At 37.2% G+C, this 23,200-nt stretch overlaps 2 protein-coding genes across 7 annotated transcripts; one reads left to right on the forward strand and one right to left on the reverse strand.

Moving 5' to 3' along the window:
- Positions 1-2,119: 2,119 nt before the first annotated feature.
- LOC120493018 (uncharacterized) lies at positions 2,120-9,340 on the forward strand. 6 transcript variants are annotated; one of them, XM_089126819.1, is made up of 15 exons: positions 2,121-2,687; positions 3,355-3,854; positions 4,496-4,576; positions 4,897-5,289; positions 5,479-5,580; positions 5,763-5,995; positions 6,120-6,298; positions 6,434-6,527; positions 6,606-6,950; positions 7,070-7,187; positions 7,270-7,361; positions 7,474-7,588; positions 7,687-7,965; positions 8,115-8,276; positions 8,911-9,156. In XM_089126819.1, the coding sequence occupies exons 2-15, from the start codon at positions 3,611-3,613 to the stop codon at positions 9,114-9,116; spliced, it is 2,643 nt and encodes an 880-aa protein (XP_088982945.1). In that variant the 5' UTR covers positions 2,121-2,687; positions 3,355-3,610; the 3' UTR covers positions 9,117-9,156. The 6 variants fall into 6 exon arrangements, with proteins under 6 accessions (XP_088982948.1, XP_088982947.1, XP_088982945.1 ...); XM_089126822.1 differs by having other exon boundaries at positions 2,120-3,854; positions 7,270-7,319; positions 7,690-7,965; positions 8,911-9,340; XM_089126821.1 differs by having other exon boundaries at positions 2,120-3,854; positions 7,270-7,319; positions 8,911-9,339.
- Positions 9,341-12,882: 3,542 nt separating this feature from the next.
- Positions 12,883-19,431, reverse strand: LOC120468876 (uncharacterized). The gene is made up of 6 exons (XM_089127088.1): positions 17,632-19,431; positions 16,376-16,547; positions 15,551-16,273; positions 14,194-14,261; positions 14,015-14,058; positions 12,883-13,079 (listed from the first exon to the last, which is right to left on the reverse strand). Exons 1-6 carry the CDS (start codon positions 17,830-17,832, stop codon positions 12,989-12,991), a joined length of 1,299 nt encoding a protein of 432 aa, XP_088983214.1. The 5' UTR covers positions 17,833-19,431; the 3' UTR covers positions 12,883-12,988.
- Between the last annotated feature and the right edge of the window lie 3,769 nt (positions 19,432-23,200).

Raw genomic sequence — 23,200 nt, forward strand, 5'->3', positions numbered from 1 at the left:
GGTGAAATTTATGAAAAATAAGACTTTTAAAAAAGAAAAAGCATGAATACATGTTATATTGAACCCCATAAACACAACCCCATAAAGAACCCCATAAAGAAAAAAAGCAGTAAACCACCCCTTTAACATTGCCACATCCATTACTGACCATCATATGGTACATTCTGTGCTAATATCATCCAGTGTCTGGAGTAGTAGAGATTTACAGGTAATATGGTGTAATGAAATGCCATAGATTTCCAATACCACAGTCTAAAGAACAGGATACCTCAGTTCAGACCTTTACTTTTATCAATATTATGATATTTCTATGCTCTGCTTGACACTAAACATGGTCAGTATTCCAATAACCTAGATTCATTTCAAATGAGCTTGAGAGCTATGTTTTTTTAAATACCAAAACAAACCTGCAACTTGTGAAGGTGAAAATCTACCAATTCATTAAGTAGCAACGTTTCAATTTAAAAAAAATTTTTTAATAAGAAATAAATCACATATTTATGTCAAATTAATGAAAGTATCAATTTCAATCTGAATCCGCATCAAATATAAAGTTAATGCAAAGTCAAAAGTATATAATGCAAGAAATCATAAAAATTATCACTAAATATATTTACATTTATCTGGTCATGTTATAACTATTTCGAGTTTTGAAATACGTTTGTGTGTGTGTGTGTGTGTGTAGAAAGAGAAATTCACACTGCAGGTGTGTGAATCACAACCCCGGCCCATATTAAATCTAAATTTACCTTTAATTTCCAAGATGATGAAATGCGTCTCAATAGCACGTGTTGTGTTTTAGCGTGCAATTTATATGCGAAAATGAGTTTTTACGGGCATATGATACGCAGTTTTCGTGTGCATTTGATACAATTGCGTGTAATACACACGCACCCCACACCACTACTAAACCTAACCAACCCATGTGTATCCGATGCACGTGAAAACTAATTTTCGCGTATAAATTGCACGATAAATGCACTGCGTGCTATAGAGACGCATTTAGTGTGATCGGGTTGATTATTTATGCAGCTTTATACAGTGATTCTGACTCTTACTATTCAGCTTGTTAATGCATCATAGGAACACGGCTTTCACCTGAACATGTATATATCACTTTCAACCGAGTTTTTATTCATCTGCTTCAGTATTACAAATCAGTAAATCTGCTTATAAGGGCCAATATTTCAAAAGGCTTTTATTAAAACAACCCGGCTGTGCAGTTATAGTAAAATATGAAGATCATGGCCACATCGATCCTGTCTTCGTATTCGGGTTTGTTCTACAGAATCCAACTTGGCAAATCATTAAATTTTTAGTGTCTACTTATATCCAGTTGAATAATTTATCAGGCGGTGGGCTGAGTGATTCAGAAAACACTTGATTGCATGCTGGGGGTCTGGGGAGGTATTGAACCAGGAAAGATGATTTGAGAATGCATTGGATGAAAAGTCGGCAGTACGGCGGTAAGCAGAAAGATGGCGATGTTAATGACTGAGAACACTGAAACCGTCCATTGTGACAAACTGGGGTTTGAGTTCAAAAGTTTGGGGGTCGGTAAGATTTTTAATGTTTTTGAAAGAAGTCTCTCATGTTCATCAATCAGTTTATTTTGTAGGCTGAGTCTTACCTGTAAACTTTCAAACTTCAGGTGGTACATCTTGTCCATATCAGGCCTACAGTTTCTAATAAAACAAGAACATTGTGTTCAGCTCATCAAAATCTCTCTCAATTCCTTTTGGTCCAATTAGCTTGGCTGTCCATTGTGAAAAGTGTTTTTACTGACAGCACAATTTCAATGGTTTTGACAACAAAATATTTCGAAAGAGGTGTGACGCCATCAGTGGTAATCAGCAACATTTGTTTGCTGTAGTGAGAATGAGCAACACATTCTCACACCCCAACTCGTCACATATGGACGCTTGGGCAGGACCCCTTGGCGTCATTTCTTGACGCACTGGGTATACCTTTGTCGTCATTTTTCAACGTGCAGGGTAATCCGATAGACTTCTATAGTTCTCTCAACCGGAGCCTGTAGCGTTGAAATTTGACGTCTTGGGTAAGCTCACCGCAATGGTCTGCTGCGAATGGGTCGAGAGTCGAGACTGCAATAAAAATGAATAGGCTACAATAATGATCTATGCCGGGGCTAGTATAGTGGTGGTGATCCAACTGTTTCTACATGTTTAAAAACCCTCACAATCTGATTTCAAAGTGCCCTCAGTCTCCGCAAAGGTTTAGCGGCTTCATGTGCAACCGCATTCATCGATGAGTTTAACAACGCTCATTGTGTTGTACAACCATTCATCGGTGAGTTTAACAACACTCAACTGCAGGTAAAGCGGCATTCAGAGGGGAGTTTAACCAAATCAACGTTAAACTGCATGTAGAAAGGCATTTAACGGTGAGTTTAACAACGCTCCACGGCGTGTGCAAGTAAGCAGTTTAAGCGTTTTCTTGTCGAAGGTTAATGTTACTGGCATCCATGATGTACACGTGCTTTAGAGCATGCAGGATAACGTATTTTTATCGGAGTTTTGTTTATGTTAATAAATATATATATAATGTTTATATAAAATTTATAATGTTTTTTAATTTAAATTTGTATTTTTTTTAAATCATCTAAATTAATAACGCTGACGTCACTGTATGGTGCGATCCCGAGGTCCATTGCGATTTTCCACTCGGTAAGTAGAAGAGTTAATTTGAGATGGATACTATTCTTAAATGTACACATCAAAAACTATTGAATTAGGACAAGAAGTTGTGTTTAGAACCTTTAGATGTGTAAGGTGGCAATTTATTTTGACAGTAAATGATGGAAAGAGACAATATGAAAATATAGCTTGATGCTGCAAATGTGCAGGCCAGCAAAGTTAATTGAATTAAAGTTTTTGTCAAATTTTGTTGCATATAATCCTATGAAATAATCATGTAAGGCAATACTAGTGGAGATTTTAAGGTTTTCAGTATTACATTAGCACACAACTGTTATTCAACATTATAAATGTTCAGATGAAGAACGGTGTTGCCAGATTGGTTTGTTTTACAGCCTATTTGTTTAAAATCCACGCAAAATTATATAATTAACACCCAAACAAATCGTATAATTAATGTATAATTAATGTAATAAGTAATTATATCATAACTTATTGACTGATTCGTATATGAATTATATATAATTTAATTTTAGACAACATTTCTTGTCTAATTATTTTCTAAAATGTCATTAACAATATTAAATTCTAGTTTATTGAACTGTATACAATGAATATCACATAAAATATAGCTCATTCTGGCAACACAGATGAAGAGAATACTGGTGTAAAATGTTCAATTCTGTTTTTTCTTTAGGACCCTCAAAATTGGCAGCTTCTAAAACGAGTTTTATTCTTACACACATACACACAAAACACACACACAAACAAAGGCACTTTTAAGAGCCACGTCTGTCTTGTTAATCTGCACTTATCAGTCTCTCTCTAGCTCTCTCTCTCTCTCTCTCTCTCTCTCTCTCTCTCTCTCTCTCTCTCTCTCTCTACATTTATTTGTTTGTCTGTCATCTCTTCGTTGTGAGTCTTTCTGTCTGTTTGTGTTTCTGCCCATCACAATGTCCAAGAGTGATTCAGAAATCCAAGATCATCTCATGATCTTGGATAACTTGGTTGATGACCAAGAACTGAAAGATGAGCTCCAAAGTCTTGATGACCTTCTTGATGAGCTGCAGGAAGAGGAGGCAGCAGCAGCAGCACCAGTAAAGACACCTGAACCGAGGGTGGTTTGGAGAAAAAGAGACAATACTGGAAATATCGTTCATGCGAGGCCAAGATCAAGCAGGAATCATTCAGATAAGGGTCAGTATTGTTTTTCATTCAAGATATATTGTAGATTGTTTAACCACTTATGAGTGTATATGTTACAATACATGTATAGCGTAATATGGCAGGGAAACAGTCAACCCAGAATCAGTCATTTGATTTTTTGCATAAAAAGTAGATTAATGAAAGATATCATTAGTCTTGGATTAAGTGAAAGACACATTCAGGTTAATATTAGATATTTCTGCAAAGCATAAAAAATAGTTTAATTGTGGGCTGTATTGACATTGTCAGGCATTCTTGTCAAAATGGTTAATATAACGTCAAATGAGATAGCCTGGTTACTATCATACTTAATCTCTTTCAAGTTATTGGTCTTGGCAAGGCTGTGTTTGAAACACTTTATTCTTCAGAGTGTGTTGTCAATTGCCAACCAACGTGTTTCTTTTTAATCTGCTTCTATATAAGGATTCATATTTGCTGTCATCATCTATATGACACCTTATATGCAGATAACCAATAGTAATTGGACTTTCCCCATTAGGGTTTGGAAAATAAGTGTACTAATATTTCTCTCTAGCTCTATGTTAAACAGTGAGCTTGCACCATTTTAGGTGGGCAACCAGGCATTGGGACAAGTTATAAATGTTGATTTGTGTTGTTTTTATCCTCTACAGCTGATCACATTCGGAAGACTGATCCTCCCTTCATTGCTCCTGACCCTAACTGTGAGGTGGCCTTTACTCCAGAGACTGTTGGTGTGTACTTCATTGTGTCACCATTAGCCCTTGTATATATATGTATATATATATATATATATATATATATATATGATATTTATGACATTTATGACAGTGGGTTAGAATGTAAATAAATGTTTCTACTTTAAACTTTGGTAGAATACTGATCCTTTCACAGCCAAATTGAGTACACTTTAATATTGTTAAAAAATATATATATATATATATATATATATATATATATATATATATATATATATATATATATATATATATATATATATATATATACACACATACATGGAATGAATTTTTTTAATATTCCATATCATTTACAGAGTGTTTTCTACAAGATCTCCAACACTCACTAAGTGAATTCTCTGGTGATGAAGCATCACCTCTTGAAACCCCAAGAGATCCTCTTCTGGCTTCCTCAAACTGGAGCAAAAGACAAAGTCTCTTTTCAGAGAGGTGGAGGGCAGAGAGACCCCGCCTGGTAAACACGGCTGCGGAAAGGGAACATGTGGCAACACACATCTGCCAACAGTGTGGGAGCAATCCAGCGGCTGTCCGGTGTTGTGACTGTAGACCACGTCCCTTCTTCTGTGCTGAATGTGACGTCAGCATGCACACCAGACATGTTCTTCACAACAGAGATGCCATGACTGCTGGATTCTTCCAACCATTGCCTCCAACAACTTACGTGGTGGATATGGCTCTTTCCCATTGTGGTAAGTTCTGGTTTGTGTTCAACATTTGTATAATTTTCAGAATAGTTAAGCTCATAAGCTTTATTATTTAAATTATGCCTTTTTTCCATTATTGTTTTATCTTGGATTTTCTTCATTGCCATTGATCTATTACAATCTCAGTCAATACAAATTGATCATAATTCAATTGTACCATATGTTCTTTTTCAGTCCGGCTTGTACCTGTGGAGATGCCTGACAAAATCTGTGGTTGCTCACCAGAGTCATTGAGGGTTAGTCCAGGAAAGACTGTTGCTGTGGTCACAATGAATGGTAAGAATGTGAAGAACTTTATTTTGTCCTGTTTAAGAAGCATCTTAAAAAATAAATATATATCCATACGTGACTACCTACAAGTTTGACATTGATATAAAACTTTTAAAGTAATGTATAAATTGTACAAAGAACACAAATCCTGGTTTACATTACAGTGGATGTGTTTTTGATATTTCCAGGACGACATGATCTAAGCATGCCCGAGTTAATTTGTGAGGCATGCCAAGCCACTTGGACTTCTGGAGTCGCTGACCTAAACAGAAGTGACTACTGGCCTGCAACCCTTCAATTTGCCACAGTTTATGCCACAGATGTATTTTTTTCATTTGAAGAAATGAAGATGGCGGCACCAGGACTGTCCTGCCAAGCATTTTTAAGAATGCTGAATCAGCGAACTGTCCGCTTTGGTCGTGTGAGTACTTAATTTATCTATCCTGCAGTGTTGTTGATATTTGTTGAGTTGTGGTTTGATAAACTGTTTGATGCTAATTTATTTGTTGTACATTATTAGCTGTTGGTTTCCTTGTTTTTAATAGACTGGCAAGATCTCAGCGGACAGTTTTCTGAAAAGTTTTTTTGAGTGGGAGGCTGTGCGATTTGAGTTGGACAATATGTGCAAGGAAGAACCCTTTAACTGTCCTGCGTGCACCCCTGAAATGCTTGCAGTTTCAGTTGATGGAAACCGCAAGCATTATCGTTTCAAGAATGCTGCTAGGTACTCCAAACTGTGTATCACATTGTTTGTATTAATAGGAAAACATAACTCTTTAATGTGTGAACCAAGAAATCTCAGATTATAAGTTATCATAAATTGTTATCCATCACCAATTGTTGTTTTTTATTTTTTTAGATCTGAGGAACAGGCCATCTTTGAAGACGTCTTCATTGCCAAGGATGAAGACGTGAAAAGATTTGTGGACCACATTCACAACACAACCAAACATGTAAAATTTTGTAAAACCTCTTTCCGAAGAGTTTGTTTATGAGAGTCTTATTTTCATCCACCATTTTTCTTATTGTAGGTCAGTGGAAGAGGTGTTTGTGGAGGTGAGTGGTCAGCAGCCAGAGAGACCTCACAAAGATCTGCCAGCAAGGTAGACGAGGAGGGATTGGAGCTTGCGGTGTGTCGGCACGGTGTCCTGCTCTCTGCCTTAAATATGTATAGGGGGGAAATTTTTGCCTATCCCCTGTACCTGCAAGAAAAGCTGGCCAGTAGGCAAATCACTTTTTTTTGCATGGATGTGACCTGCAAATATTGGCCCTACCTCCAAAGAGTTGCGAAAAGCTGTCCAGAGCTCCAGCACCTTCTGAACATGAAGCCTTTCCTTTCGGTATTTCATGCCAAAGCCCATGATTTTAAATGTGAGGTAAGGAAATGTTGCTATATGATATAATTGTATTATCTAAATCTACAAACATCTGTTTTTTTTTTTTTTTTGTTTTTTTTTTATTGTTTTTTTTTTTAATTTTTATTATTCTTAACCAGGTGAAATGGAGTGGGGCATATCAGGATGGGGCTGGTCTAACACTGGGGGAGGAGGTGGAACAGTGCAATGCCTTCCTCTCTAGGATTGCAGTGACCACAAAACATATGTCAAAAGCAGGTAAGGTGACATACTGCACTAGGTACATCCTTATATACTAATTTGGAGGAATATGGTAACATCTTATTTTCTGTCTTTGCAGGACGCACAGACATGCTCACTCTCATGGCCATGCGCTGGAATCAGCAAAAGGTTAACAATTTGGCAATCTCACTGACCCGCCGATATCAAAAGGTAATGACATCAGTAGAATTAATTTTAGATGTTCAGTATTGCATGTTAGCAGTGTATGAAGCTGTGCATCGAACATTTGGTTCTTGTTTCTAACTACTGTTTGTTATTGTAGACCACAAAATCTCTGCAAAGCCAGTTACAAAACCTAGAGACCATGAAAGCCCAATTGACAGTGACAGCGAGCCAATTGGAAGACTGGGTGAATGATGTAAAGGATTGGGCTGACGGTAAGGAAATGATTACTTGTAATACTGTACATTTAGTCACAAATAATTGTAATTGTTACTGGTATTGTAAAGTGCAAACCACACCTATTTCTTCTCAGCAGCAACAACAGCAACAACAACTACGAATGATGCTGATGCCCTGGCCAGCAGAATTGAGGTGCTGGTAGCCAGTATCAAGAGACGTTCCCAGCGTCTCTATAAAGATAACGATGGCAACAAAGGTCGAGCCAGAATCCGCCGCAAGATCAGGGAGGAGAAGGGAATCCTGACATCTGTTGTGGAGAAATACAACAGAATGGTTCCAATCACAGAAACTCTTTGCCTAGACACCATTTTGTCTGGTGAGACAGCTTGGCCATGGCAGCTCCCACACAGTGGTATGTACACTAGACTGTTGACTGCTACTGACAAATCTGATACATAATGACTTCAAATGTTATTCTGCAACCCCATACTATTTTAGAGGGTCTTTGAAGGTTGATGTTTAAAACTAATGATTTGTTTATTTATCATAAATGCATTCCAGACTCTGTCGATCTAAGGACAAAGAGAAGAGCTTTTGACATCATCATGTCAGTAAGAAGGCTTGAGGAGGAGCAGAAGATTCTTGTTGCAGAGATGGACCACCATTGGAAATCTCTCTCAGCTCGTTCTGATACCCTCAGAGAGCTGTCCTGCTTATTTTCAAGTGAGACACTCTATATTATGTATTTGTTATAAATTACATAACCATAGTAGCCTGGGAAAACCCATACAACTTCCGGCAAATTTAGATTTGCTCTGAAAGTTAGTCTGGCAAAGAGCTCATTCAAGCTCATTTCCAATCCGTCGAAATCGTGGCACCAATCAGAAACGTTGGGGCGGGCTTTACACGATGACAACAGCGCTAGGATTTTGAAGCAGATTTTGTAGCCTACATTATAAAGTTGGGTGCCGCTGTCAAATCACTCATTCGAATCAGCTATCGTGTCTGTTTTAAGCGCTTTGAACGTTTCCTTTGTGTTAAAAACCGAGCAAAGAACAACACTCGGAGATGTTTCTCCGCCGCTCTGCATACGTCATCTCCTTCATCACTCTGATTGGTTTTAGGTCTATCCGCGATGTCCGTTGGTGACGCCCCTCTGGAAATGATTTGTCTATGATGCTTTGCCAGACCATAACTCAATTATGAATGAATGGTCTGGTTTCAACCAGGCTATAGCCATAGGGTTGCACCGACAAAAGATTGCTATTAGGGGGCCCTAATAAATATACACACAACAATGATGACTGTTTATAACGTTTCTAAGGCTGGTATTATATTCTTGTGTTCCTCTTTTAAGATTCGCAATGTGATCTAAGTGGAGAGGGTTTGAAAGGTCTGCACAGCATCATCCTCAGAAAGCGGCATCAAATCAGAGAAATGAAGGTGCATGCAAGAGACTGTTACCTCCAAGTTTTGTCTGGAGCAGAGAACATCAGCTTTTTGGACAATGCATCATCTGATGAGTACGACAGTGACGATGACATTTCTGATGATGGACTGTAATCTACAAGACTGTAACACCTTTTATACTTGGACAATAGCCTTAACTATGAATATAAAGCATGTAATAAAATCTGCTATTTATCACCATATAAATAAAACCAAAGTGTAACCTCTTCTTTCACATACATAGAAATGTGTACATGCATGCCTCTTAAACCAGTCAGTGGTGGAATGTAATTGCATTAATTAAAGTACTGTACTGTGAGGTATAGTAACTTTCATTAGTTGAACTGTAGGGTGCTGTATAACAATTGGCTTTATGCCCAGCTGCACTACTTCCTGAACTTCAGCCAGCTCCTTATTTCCTGTCTGCCATTATTGGCCAAATTGATTAATTCAGGTGTGTCTGATTATTGTTGCCATGACTACTGAGGTCAAGCACACCTGAATTAATCAATTTGGCCAATAATGGCAGACAGGAAACAAGGAGCTGACTGATATTCAGGAAGTAGTGCAGCTGTGCATAAAGCCCATTGAAACCTGTTTAGTGACATGGAAGAAGCAGATTATGAGGAGGAAAACCATAATGATGAGGAGGAATAATCATTATCATGATCACTACAGATCATTTGTTATACAATAGATAAAAAAAAAAAAATTAAGAACAGAATCCAAAACACGCAGTTACCAGAAAGAAATGTATCGCAACTAAGTCATTTTGTTTTTGCAATTACGTTAAAAAGTATAATAATGACAAGGTGAATAAATTGTGTACTGTAAGCACTGCAAGTATAGAATTGTACTGAATATAGGTTAATGCTTCCTTTTACAGTACTGTACTTACAGTGTACTTACCTAGAAAGTACTGGCTAATATAAGGTAAGTACATGGGCTAGTGGTAGGTTCAGGGTTAGAACATAGTTATTACCCAGTGATTGTATTTACTATAATTAGTATATAGTATGTACATGGGTAACGGGAATGTAAAATGCATATTGTTACCGAATATTATATAGTATTGAATGTCTTCAGCACTGTTTTGCATACTGTGAAAATACAGTAAAAGACAACTGCAAAAGACAAAAAGGTTACCGTGAAAAAAGCCTAAATCAAAAGCATGTTACAGTTTTTACCAACTGCCTACACACAAAATCTTTTCATGTCACATGATTTTTGAAACCTCTCACTCAAAGTGCAAAACTATATGCCAAATCTTCAAACCATACGTTATTTCTCAGCTTTTGACTCAGTTTTCAATTGCATAAAACACTTTTTTTTTTCAAAACACTACACACAATTCTCTTAAAAATAAGATAGCTACACAAGATAGCTAAAACACAAAGACACAACCAATCAAAATGCTACACTTAGTTATTCACCAGGTCACACACACACTCCTCACATGTGCAAACATTACACACACTCCTCACATGTGCAAACATTACACACACTCCTCACATGTGCAAACATTGCTTATGTACATGTTTATAGTTTTGTTGTATGCTATGTATACAATAGTAATGTTTGGCCTAATATATAATTTCTGTTTCTACATTGCATTGGTGTTTACGCGTACTTGTTACCCCTCTCAGCAGATTACTCTCACTGTAGAACATTGTATTGAAATGTAGATATAAGCCTATGAAAGACCAAAAAGCTTTAGATTTAGAACAGCAGTGTTTACATGGTATATTCAAAAGTGTATTGTTATATTATTGTATTATTAGACTATTATTATCAAAACGTGTGTAAACAGAAATGTACACTCAGAAGAATTATTGCAAAATCATGGTCAGTGAGAGAGTGATTCTGCCTCAACATCATGTCTTCATGTTGGTCCGGCCGGAAGACCTTGGCCACATCACAGACAATGTCATCTCAGGCAAAAGGAAAATCGCTAAAGCAGATCCAGCCTTTAAAACATTCTCCACACCTTGCTCTGCTCTTTCTCATCCTCCTCCTCTTCCTCTTTGTTCACCACCTATTTCACATACTCTCCCTCTTATATTGTTACCATCCATTGTTTGTATCAACATTCAGTGCAACATTTTAAATCAATTTTGGAACTCTGAACTGACTTGTATTATGTGCAATTGGTTTGATCTCATCAATTAGAAATAAGTGAACAATTTTGAGTTGTTGTCTGTAAACGGGGTTAGTGTTTTAGCAATTCTGAAAAGTCTATTTTAAAACATTTGTAAAATATTACTGTATTTTTGTGTTACGAGTGCAGATCAAAAACCAAACACAAGCATATATAAATATAGAAAAGGTGGGGAATATGTGCAGATATAAATGTGACTCAATACAGTTTGTTGTCCATGATGAAGAGAGTAGCTATATCCGCCCTTCCTCCCTCAGGGGTCCTGTAGCACCCCTGGAAAAGCAAAAAAAAAAAAAAAAAAAAAAAAAAAACACTCTGCAAAGTCTGCAAATGCAAAGTCTGATAAGCGTATAGAAGTGAAAATTGGTAGGACAATTATTTTTGTTATGTTTAATACATAATGTTGAACAGAGATGTCTGGCATACATGGAAAGGTGTTACAAAAGCATTTTAAAAAGTGCTCACAGTGAAATACCACATTTTAGTCTGAATCTCAAATATGTCGAAGAGATTAGCTTAATTAACATATTTAGATGTACTTTTGTTCATTAAAGATTGTATTTATTTAATTCCATAACAAAACGTTTTAAAACTATATTACCCATGAGCCTCTATCGTTGTGTCACTGGGACGGGCGCTGTAAATTGTAGTTCATTGAAGTGTGTAGTTACACTACAAGGTTAGGGTTAGGATCTCGGTAAAGGTGTAATATCTTTTAATATAGCAATACCTCATTGTTAACTGGTAGTATTATTGACGTCATAACGACAGCAAAACATAGTTTGCGATATGGAGCGTTTTTTAATCTGACATAAACGTTAGTCCAACCACAGCTTGTCCTGCTGGCGCCATGGAAACGTCAAAACTACGTCACACTTGGCCATTTGGTGGTTCTTCCGACTTTTGATGTACACAAATCCAGGATATTTATTTATTTTGTTGTTATTTTTCATTGAAAGAAATACGACTTAATTTCCATGATTATTTATGTATAATGTATTATTGTATAACGTAATAATAATATATGAGCGATCTTACAAAAATACAAACTCTTGATAGTTATTATAGCATTGCAGTATTTGTTTTGAACGGATGTAAATAAATCTCTTAATCAAATTCAAAAGGGACTAACAAAACCCCCTTCAATGAAAACTATATATAATCTAATAAGTAAATTGAAGCCATCATGTTCACCATGAATGCCCACTACCTTGTAGTTCACCTTAGTTTTTCATGTGATGTGCCAAAATATATGAAGACGTTTCTTTAACCCCTTCTCTTTGAAGAACACATTGCCCCCAATATATATATATATATATATATATATATATATATACATATACACACACACACACACACATTTAGTTTTACATTATTTTGCTGTGAATAAATGCAAGGCAAATATAAATAGGTAATTACAATAATAACAATTTTGATTATAAATGTTAAAGGAATTAATATCTAATATTGTAATTGAATATTTCAAACACCACATTTAAGTGACATTTTAATATATTAAGGAGTATTCTGTTTTTTACCAAACAAATAGATAAAGTAGACTTACCTATACTAAAAAAAAAATAAAAAAATTAATAATTCCTTTGGGAATTCCATTATGTCAAACTCCCAGCTGCACTAATTTTCTCCCTTATGATCTGTGCAGTTCATGAAAAAGGTTGTTTTTTAAACACCATTAAGCAAGTAAACAAAAAAGAGACTGGGTATTGTGCAAAAAACTTTAATGAACAAAAGCAAGAAAAAAAAAATAAAAAGAATACAAAAAGAAGAAAAAATCTGCTTAAGTCCAGCTGACTAGGCTCACGACACATCATGCTGAAAGCTGGTTGGGATGTGGGGAATTAGGCATAAAATGTGCGAATTCACTGGCAGGCTCCCACGTATCATCCCAAGTTTTGCCACTGTAAAATATCATAAGTGCAAAAAAAATTCATTAGAACACAGAGAAAACAAATCTAAATCACTGTTGGGTTCAATTTAGATAGTTCATCAAAATGTAAAAGTGTTTCAGATGCTGAAAGATTAATTTATGTATGCATGATAATACTTTTGTAATGCATTACCGAGTGGATGTCCTTGCAGGCTCAATAAATAAGCTAGTTCAGAGCTAGAGCTAGCCACTAGAGTACTTACTAGAAACAGAAACCATGATAATTATAATAATAATTTTTACATGTATATAGCACTTACATGATCACATCAGGACCATTTTATTGTCCATACATTGGCTCTCTGTCAGCTAATTTTAGAACTATATTAATTACTTTAGAAAGTACTGAATGTTTCAGCTCCTTGTTACCTACAATCCATTGTGTTAATCACACAATTCCAGGATATAAAAAAATAGAATATTCTAAATAAAAACAAGGAGGTAGATCATTCTCCCCTTGGTCTTAAAAATGATGGAATAGTCTTACGAGCATTTCAAATTCAGATATTTGTCTTAAGTCTGTACTAAGAGAGTGTGTCTGAATTTGGAATGCTCGGAAGACTATTCCATAATTTTTTCATCATTGGAATGCTTGTCGTAAAGGTTACTACCTCCCTAGGACCTACCTGCGGGATCTAGCACTTCTAAATGCCTCTACCTCATTGCTATTTGCTTCTGAGTACTGATAATCGACCTCACTCCAGTTTTTCAAAAGGCTACCTCGGAGGATGATTTACTGACGGGAACAACTACAGACCAGTGAGTTTTCTCTTGTCACAGAAAACACTGACATGAACTTCCACGCTGCTTGCAAGACACCAGAACTTTGCCTACATCATATTAATCATGGAATAGACTAATTTGCATTGCAACATGGAATTGAATAATTAATAAAACATGACTTACCACACAGTGCATGGCAACCAGTGGACTTTCAATTCAGCTTTCCCCTACACACAAACATGAATAATAATAATTTTAACTGTTTAAGCAATCACGGAATAGGACATAACATGTTGTATTATCTTTGAAAGGTCCAAATCATTAATTTAGAAAACTAAGCAGCCTAACAGAACACATTTTACCTCATTTATCCGTTCCCCAGTTATTCGATCAAACTGGAAAACCTTCTGCCTACTACATTTTCGGCAACCTGAAATGATGAAAAGACAAGGAAAGTTTATTTAGCCATGATGCCATGATTTGTAGCGGAATCTGTCCAAATTTATAATTTCACATGCGAGGTGATATGCAGTCCTTTCCATTTAGGTCAAAGTAAATTCATCCCTGTTTTTGCTAATAAAACAAAAATACAGGACTGGTTTCCCAAAAGTCCTCTTAAAGGTTCTTGTGCACCAACTCCGTAATTCACGTCCGAAATTTTCGCACATTACAAAATAAATACAACAAATAAATGTTTAGTCAATCACGTTTACACACTGCCTATGAAACTTTCATCTGTTATAAAAAAAAAAAAGGTTTTTGGATCATTAGCAAGAATTTTGAATGGTGTTTTGACAATTCAGAGCCACCGAATGAAGAATACGTAAAAACGCATACCAAAATTTCAGAATCAGTGTGCAAGGGACCTTAAAGGGATACTCCAACTTTTTTTTCATATTAAACTATGTTATTTCCTTAACTAAGATGAGTTGATACACACCTCTGTCGTCTCAGTACGTGCTCTCAATCGCTCTGCCGTGCGAGACACTTTGATCGCACTTAACTAGCCCAGTTCATTCAATATGGGCCAAGCAGAGAAGCGACCAAACACCTCCATGTTTTCCCTATTTAAATACAGTTACATTAGCAGTGTAACTCAACCTAGGATGGTGACACAAAATAAAACGTTGCGCTTTTCTATGCGTGTAAAGTGGATAAATATATTGTATGGCGGAATACCACAGCAAGTGCTTGGGAGCACTTCGACTCGGCACAGTAATATCATCACTCGTGAAAAGTCCTCTCCCTCGACAGAGTGAAGATATTACTGCGCCGAGTTCATAGATATATGAACTTGCACTTGCTGTGGTATTCCCCCATGCTGCTAGTTATCTACTTTACACGCTTAGAAAAGCACAGTGTTTTATTTTGTGTCACCATCCTAGGTCGAGTTACACTGCTAATGTAACTGTATTTAAATAGGGAAAACATGGAGGTGTTTGGTCGCTTCTCTGCTTGGCCCCTATTGAATGAACTGGGCTAGTTAAGTGCGATCAAAGTGTCTTGCGTGCCAGAGTGATTGAGTGTACGCACTGAGACGACAGAGGTATGTATCAATTCCTCTTAGTTAAGGGAATAACATAGTTTAATATGAAAAAAAAAGTACTGCAAACTGGGTACCAATAACTGTTCGCTGAATTATTCCAATTCACATGAAGTCAACTCTAACTGGAGCAAAATTATTTAGTGTGGAGTAAGATGTACCATGCAAAAAGTTACCTTTTCTTCTGTTCTTCACACGTGGCCCTTCCTGACTCAAAGACGTGGAGATGGAAGAGGCAGACAGAGATGGAGGAGAGACAGAGCGAGAATAGTGTGAAGAGGTAGAGGTGTTTTTACGTTTAATTTGTCGCAAAGATTTAGAGCATGGCAGTGAAAGTGGGGAAGAAAGTGAAGGAAGAATAGATGTAGAAGTAGAAGAGCAAGTAGGAGAGAGAGAGGTTGGAGAGAGTGGGGAAGACAAAGGAACAAGGTTAAGAACAAATACAGTCTCCTCCACCGCCATTTGACCCTCTGCCGCCGCTTGATCCTCCGTCACCATTTGATCCTCTTCCGCCGCCTGACCCTCCACCACCTTTTGACTCTCGGCCGCCGCTTGACCCTCCACCGCCGCTTGACCCTCCACAGCCATTTGACCCCCCGCCGCTGCTTGATCCTCCGTCACCATTTGATCCTCTGCCGCCGCTTGACCCTCGGCAACCTTTTGACCCTCCGCCGCCGCTTGATCCTCCGCCACCATTTGACCCTCCGCTGCCGCTTGATCCTCCACCACAATTTGACCCTCCGCTGCCGCTTGATCCTCCGCCACCATTTGACCCTCCGCCGCCCCTTGATCCTCCGCCGCCACTTTATCCGACGCTTGGTCCTCCGCTGCCGCTCGACCCTCTGCCGCCGCTCGACCCTCTGCTGCTTGACTCTCCGGTTGCTGTGCTAAGGAGGTTGCTATAATACAAGTTTACTTTAATTTAAAACCTGAACATATTAACAAAGAAATATACATGTATCTTAAAATATTCATAATTGCAAAACCAAAACATTACTTACATTTTGTCAAGATAAATTCATAGGCCCTGCGCATTTTATCCAAAAGAGTTTTAGTGACAGGAGTGGGGTGCAGATGGGTAATTATATCTGCAACCCATTTATTTGAAGCCCTTTTGTCTGGCTTGCCAATAAATAATATTGGCTTGTACCCCACAGCTTCAAGTTTACTCACCTGAAATGAACAAAAGCAGTTATCACACATTAGTTAAACCCACTGAATTATTAGAAACTTTAGTACTATATAAAGCAATTTTATTTTAAAAACATTTGATGGAGTTGGAGTACAATGCAAGAAACATTACTCTTAAACTGTACAATCAATGACCAGTTTCAGATAAGGCCAGAGGTACTCTGCAGTTTCTGTCATTGCAATCATGCCTTACTTAAAGGAGTAGTTCACTTTTAAAAAACTTTTGCTGATAATTTACTCACCCCCATGTCATCCAAGATGTCCATGTCTGTCTTTCTTCAGTCGAAAAGAAATTAAGGTTTTTGATGAAAACATTCCAGGATTTTCTCCATATAATGGACTTCAATGGGAACCAAACAGTTAAAGGTAGAAAAGACACTTTCAGTGCAAACTGTTCAAAGGGCTTTAAACGACACCAGACGATGAATAAGGGTCTTATCTAGCGAAACTATTGGTCATTTAATAAATAAATAAAAAAGTTTACGTTTTATAAGCTCAAATGGTCGCCTTGCTCTGGTCTGTGAGCGTTCGTGACTCTCCTGTTCGAACTCGTTCATCAAAATGAACGAATCTTTTTTCGAGTCATTTTTGAAATGACCGATTGTTTAGCTTGATAAGACCCTTATCCATCGTCTGGAGTCGTTTAAAGCCCTTTGAACAGTTTGCACTGAAACTGTCATTTGGACCTTGAACCGTTTGGACCCCATTAAAGTCCATTATATGGAGAAAAATCCAGGAATGATTTCATCAAAAACCTTAATTTCTTTTTGACTGAAGAAAGAAAGACATGGACATCTTGGATGACATAGGGGGTGAGTAAATTATCAGCAAAAATTTTTTTTAAAGTGAACTACTCCTTTAATACTTCACAGAGAACACAACTTATAGTTACGCTCTAGCACAATTTGTAGGTAAAAAAGGATTATTCCATGTATGCAATAAGACTATGTTAGTAAAGGCCAGGTCACATTGGTATATATGTCTGATATGCAATGTGTGAAAAACACAAGCTTTCAGCTTCACCTCAGGTTACACTAACTTATGAAATATTAACACTTTTACTTACTGCAATACGGGCAGAATCAATTATACGCCCAGCATTTCTGCTTTTAAGCACAGATTCCCCCCACTGGCTATCCAGTGACACCACTTTTTCTTGGATTTTTTTTTTGGTGGACAGGCTTGCAAAACAAACATTGCAAGTTTTCCTGTTTGCCTGATTGGGAGTCTGGCAAGAAGGGCAGGGCCTGAATTTGGGCCTTGTCATGACTTGACAACAAATATACACAAAAACAAACAACACAGAAAGAGAAAGAGAGAGAGAGAGAGAGAGAGAGAGAGAGAGAGAGAGAGAGAGAGAGAGAGAGAGAGAGAGAGAGAGAAAGAAACAGACAGACGTGGCTCTTAAAAGTGCCTTTATTGTGTGTTTCTGTGTGTGTATGTGTCGTGTGGGATAAAGAGCAGGCAAAATTGAAGGACCTGATGAGAGAGAAAAAAGCAAATCAGAATTGAACACCTTAATTTTACAACAGTATTCTTCTATTTGCCAGATTGGATAGTTTTCCAGCCAATTGGTTGGTTTTAGGTCGCACTAAGTGTGATAAAAAGGGCATAAAAATTAATTTATATTATTTATTATACATTTGTTTGAGTGTTAATTATATAATTTTGCGTGGATTTTAAACAAATAGGCTGTAAAACAAACCAATCTGGCAACACCGTTCTTCATCTGAACATTTATAATGTTGAATAACAGTTGTGTGCTAATGTAATACTGAAAACCTTAAAATCTCCACTAGTATTGCCTTACATGATTATTTCATAGGATTATATGCAACAAAATTTGACAAAAACTTTAATTCAATTAACTTCGCTGGCCTGCACGTTTGGTGCAGCATCAAGCTATATTTTCATATTGTCTCTTTCCATCATTTACTGTCAAAATAAATTGCCACCTTACACATCTAAAGGTTCTAAACACAACTTCTTGTCCTAATTCAAGAGTTTTTGATGTGTACATTTAAGAATAGTATCCATCTCTATTAATTAACTCTTCTACTTACCGAGTGGAAAATCGCAATGGACCTCGGGATCGCCCCATACAGTGACGTCAGCGTTATTAATTTAGATGATTTAAAAAAAATACAAATTTAAATTAAAAAAACATTATAAATTTTATATAAACATTATATATATATTTATTAACATAAACAAAACTCCGATAAAAATACGTTATCCTGCATGCTCTAAAGCACGTGTACATCATGGATGCCAGTAACATTAACCTTCGACAAGAAAACGCTTAAACTGCTTACTTGCACACGCCGTGGAGCGTTGTTAAACTCACCGTTAAATGCCTTTCTACATGCAGTTTAGCGTTGATTTGGTTAAACTCCCCTCTGAATGCCGCTTTACCTGCAGTTGAGTGTTGTTAAACTCACCGATGAATGGTTGTACAACACAATGAGCGTTGTTAAACTCATCGATGAATGCGGTTGCACATGAAGCCGCTAAACCTTTGCGGAGACTGAGGGCACTTTGAAATCAGATTGTGAGGGTTTTTAAACATGTAGAAACAGTTGGATCACCACCACTATACTAGCCCCGGCATAGATCATTTATTGTAGCCTATTCATTTTTATTGCAGTCTCGACTCTCGACCCATTCGCAGCAGACCATTGCGGTGAGCTTACCCAAGACGTCAAATTTCAACGCTACAGGCTCCGGTTGAGAGAACTATAGAAGTCTATCGGACTACCCTGCACGTTGAAAAATGACGACAAAGGTATACCCAGTGCGTCAAGAAATGACGCCAAGGGGTCCTGCCCAAGCGTCCATATGTGACGAGTTGGGGTGTGAGAATGTGTTGGAATGAGAGAAATTTAGCCTTACCTTCTCCTTCCTGGCGCCTCCTCCCTCCCTCTCTCCTTCCTGCCCGCTCATTTGATTGTTTTTACATTACAGCATTATGTAAATATGTGCATTGGGATTCTTTGGGGAGCATCTGAGCATTAGCGAGGGCAATATGGGCCTTTGCTAGAAATGCTAGATAACATATGTCCACTTGTCACGCAAAGACAAACACACAAACAAATGGACATTAATAGACTCAAGAACAGGCCTCATCTGCAATCGCGCACCATTTGCTGGGCACCCCCAGGTGTCATTTACGAATGCTGAACTTGCGGCTGTGAATAGACATTATTAATGGAGCCCAGAGTGGAGATACAAGGAGCTCCTTAGCCCCGAACCCTTAGCGAATATGAATAACAATGGGTGAGGGATCATTACCTCGGCCTACAGGGAACATTTAATCAGGTTTTGCGTAATGAAGGCAGTTGCCATAAATCGGGCACATGCATAATGTTCTGCTGACGTGTGCTCAGCATTGCATTAGCATCGCTACCACTGCCCTGTTAGCAGAAGTGTAATTGAGTCAACGGAAATCTGAAGTCCAAAGGAACACCAGTGTTAAAAAAAAAAAAAAAATAACTCATTCACAAATAGGTTAGGTGAAATTAAATACTTAAATGCTTGAAATTACATTTATTTACACAAATATAAATATGCTAATGTCAGTCAAGGTACCACAGATTCCTTTTTTTCTAATATCTAATATAGTCTTTTGTTTGTCCAAATCACCCTTGACATGGACTAAAGCAATGAAGTTGCTTTTAAAATGAATAAATTTTAGTCACACTTCTTGATGACCTAAAAAAAGAGAATAAATTATGAGCATTAGTGCAACTAAAGGCACACCAAACCATGATTTACTATACTATTGCTTGTCAGAGAGATTAAGGAAAGGGATATCATTACAGAAATTCTTGTTCAGTGGTTTTCTTTCCAAGGGGGCCTCAATATTTAAATTAATAAATCAAAACATACGTTTTTGAAATGTATTTTTTATAATAAATTAATATAACATGATCAAATAATGAAATCATGAAACATTAATTTTCCCCCCTTAATAATAAGTTGTTGTTAATTGAAAATAAGTAGTTATTCTCAAATCACTCAATAAACTGTGGTTAATTAAATATATAAATACTCTGTTTGTTTTCTGTTAACAAAATATTTCTTCAAGTAAAAAAGATTTAGAATAACTATTCTAGAGTGTGTTTAATTGGATAAATGTGAGTTTTTCAATCTGTTGTTCTGGCAAAAATAGTGTAAATTTAATGTGTCTGCTAAGTTCTGCTAAAAATGTGATGTGAAATTTCAGCCCATTCTCACCCCCAAGGCGTCACTTAACTGACGCCTTGGGAAGCATTTGGACATGCTTCAATATCTGACGCTTTAGGCGCCCTTTAGTGTCAGTTAGATGACGCCCTAGGATCGCGTGTACCCTACCCCCACCCCACACCTAAACCTAACCGCGTCCTCTAACTGACGCTTTCCTTTAGCGTCAGTTAGATGACGCCGTAGGATCGCGTCATGTAAGTGACGCTAAAGGGCGCCTAAAACGTCAAATATTGAAGCATGGTCAAAGGTGACGCCTTGGGGTGAGAATGCGTTGGAAATTTTGTGTCAAAGTAAAAAAAATACACTTCTCAAAATCTCTTTTGTTTCAGGTCTCAGTCCATCATATCGTAAGCAAGAAGAAAAGATGTTTCAGCTGGACACTTTCAAGATAAAGACAATTGATGCCTCATCCTGAAGACATCAAAAGTAAATGTGTTTAGTTGAGTTGAGATGCTGGACATGAATATGATGCAGATCAACATGAATCCTTTTTTAATTCTCTGGATTCAGTGCGGCAGACGAGTCAAAGCTGATGCGTTTACCCTGCTGTTCTGATTAATGAAGTGCAGCGGTGAACTGCGTGTCACTCATGTCTGTTTGATGTCCTCACGCTTTTCCTTTTGTACTGAGGGCACAACAGCGGGGCCCTCGATCACAGCCAAACCCTGTTTAATCTAAATTAAAACTCACTAATCTTGTTATTATGCTGACCCCTTTGCGAGACACACTTCCACAAGACCCCCTCATCCCCCTACCCATCACCCAAACATTTTCATCCAACCGAGACAAAAGGATATGTCTCTTTGGGGGAATTAAATGACAGTATGGTGGGCTGAAGTGGGAACATTGATTTCAACAGGCTTGTTTTGATCACGAAGGCTTTTGAGTGATTAGGAGTTTTGCTTTTCGTCCCTTTTGATTATTTGTAGTACATCGATGGTTCTCTGCTCAAAATTGAGGGTAATCTACCCCATATTTGAGATCAGCCTTTGGGATTCGGTCACATTGCTCAAGGTTAGAATTTGAGGATGGAATAGCCTGTGTATGCGTCAATGAAGCTGTGCGGATGCACGTGTGACCTCATCCTAATCCTGCGATGTGTCCTGCATAAGACTTTTCAGAGGGCAGGCCAGACCCCGTATACTTGAGATGGAGAAAGTTCCATTTCCATATGCATGAGATGAGCTGTTGTTATTTTAATGAAGGGCATCCTCCCTCAAGCAAATAAAAAAGACTCAACTGATGGTAGACATGCCTCTGTGATCAGCTTTAATGGTCTATCTTTGTAAAGAGATGTGGCAGAAAGAAACACATTAGGGTTATGCCTGTGTGTGTCTCAGGATGTCTCATTTGTCTCTTTGTTGTGATGATCCCAGACAAATGAAAAGTGAACAACAAAATAAAATCTACCACATATGTAATGTTTCTGCAAATTTCCTTTTTAATGCATTTTTTGTTTTATTTTTTATTTTCGTGCTCTGTCTTTTGAGGAAAGAGCCCTGAGCATTTGTCACAAACATCCTCTGCAGAAAAAGTTTTGTATTTTGTCTGACGTACACAGGCATACAATTTATATATATATATATATATATATATATATATATATATAGTGTCTGTGTATGTGTAGGTGTCTATACTAATAAAATGTTATTTACTTTATCCAAACCCAATCTTCATAGAAACATGTTAACATTATTATTTAAATGTAAATGTGATTTGGCTGATTTATGAGCATTTCAAATAGTGATGATGCTTCATGCTTCAAATGTCCTTGATTATTATTATTAATAATAATAAACATTTTTCACAATATTGGTAAGGACATTTTAAAAATTTTGGCCTTGACAAGTGTAGCCAAACTGCACTCAAAAACACTCACACTCATCACAATAATCTGTATTATCATTAAAAGTAATTGCTTGGCAAAACAATTAGGCCTATTGTCACAAATAATAATCATATATACCAATATAATTCATTTTACAGTACGTGTACAGTGTATTTACCTAAGAAAGTACTGGTAATATAAGGTAATATATGTTTAGGGGTAGGTCCGGGGTTAGTACCTAGTTATTACCCAGTTATTGCAATTACTATAAGTACATAGTATGTATGTATATGGGGCATGTATATACATGCCCCAACCACCAATGTGGAGCATCCACCTGGATGATGCAACGGCAGCCATATTGTGGCAGAACATATGCTTATTTCACACACCTTCTTATTGGGAGACAGAGTGATGAAGCGTGTGTGTATGTGTGTGTGTGTATACATACACGTCAGTAATACGATATATATTAATATAGTCATATTATACTATATTATTTTAGTATCAATATGACTTCTATTTGTGACGTTCTCTGACATGTTTTGGTGTCAGTTCAAAA

The sequence above is a fragment of the Pimephales promelas genome, chromosome 24, assembly GCF_988280905.1.
Source record: "Pimephales promelas chromosome 24, fPimPro1.hap1.1, whole genome shotgun sequence".
Classification (NCBI taxonomy): Eukaryota; Metazoa; Chordata; class Actinopteri; order Cypriniformes; family Leuciscidae; genus Pimephales; species Pimephales promelas.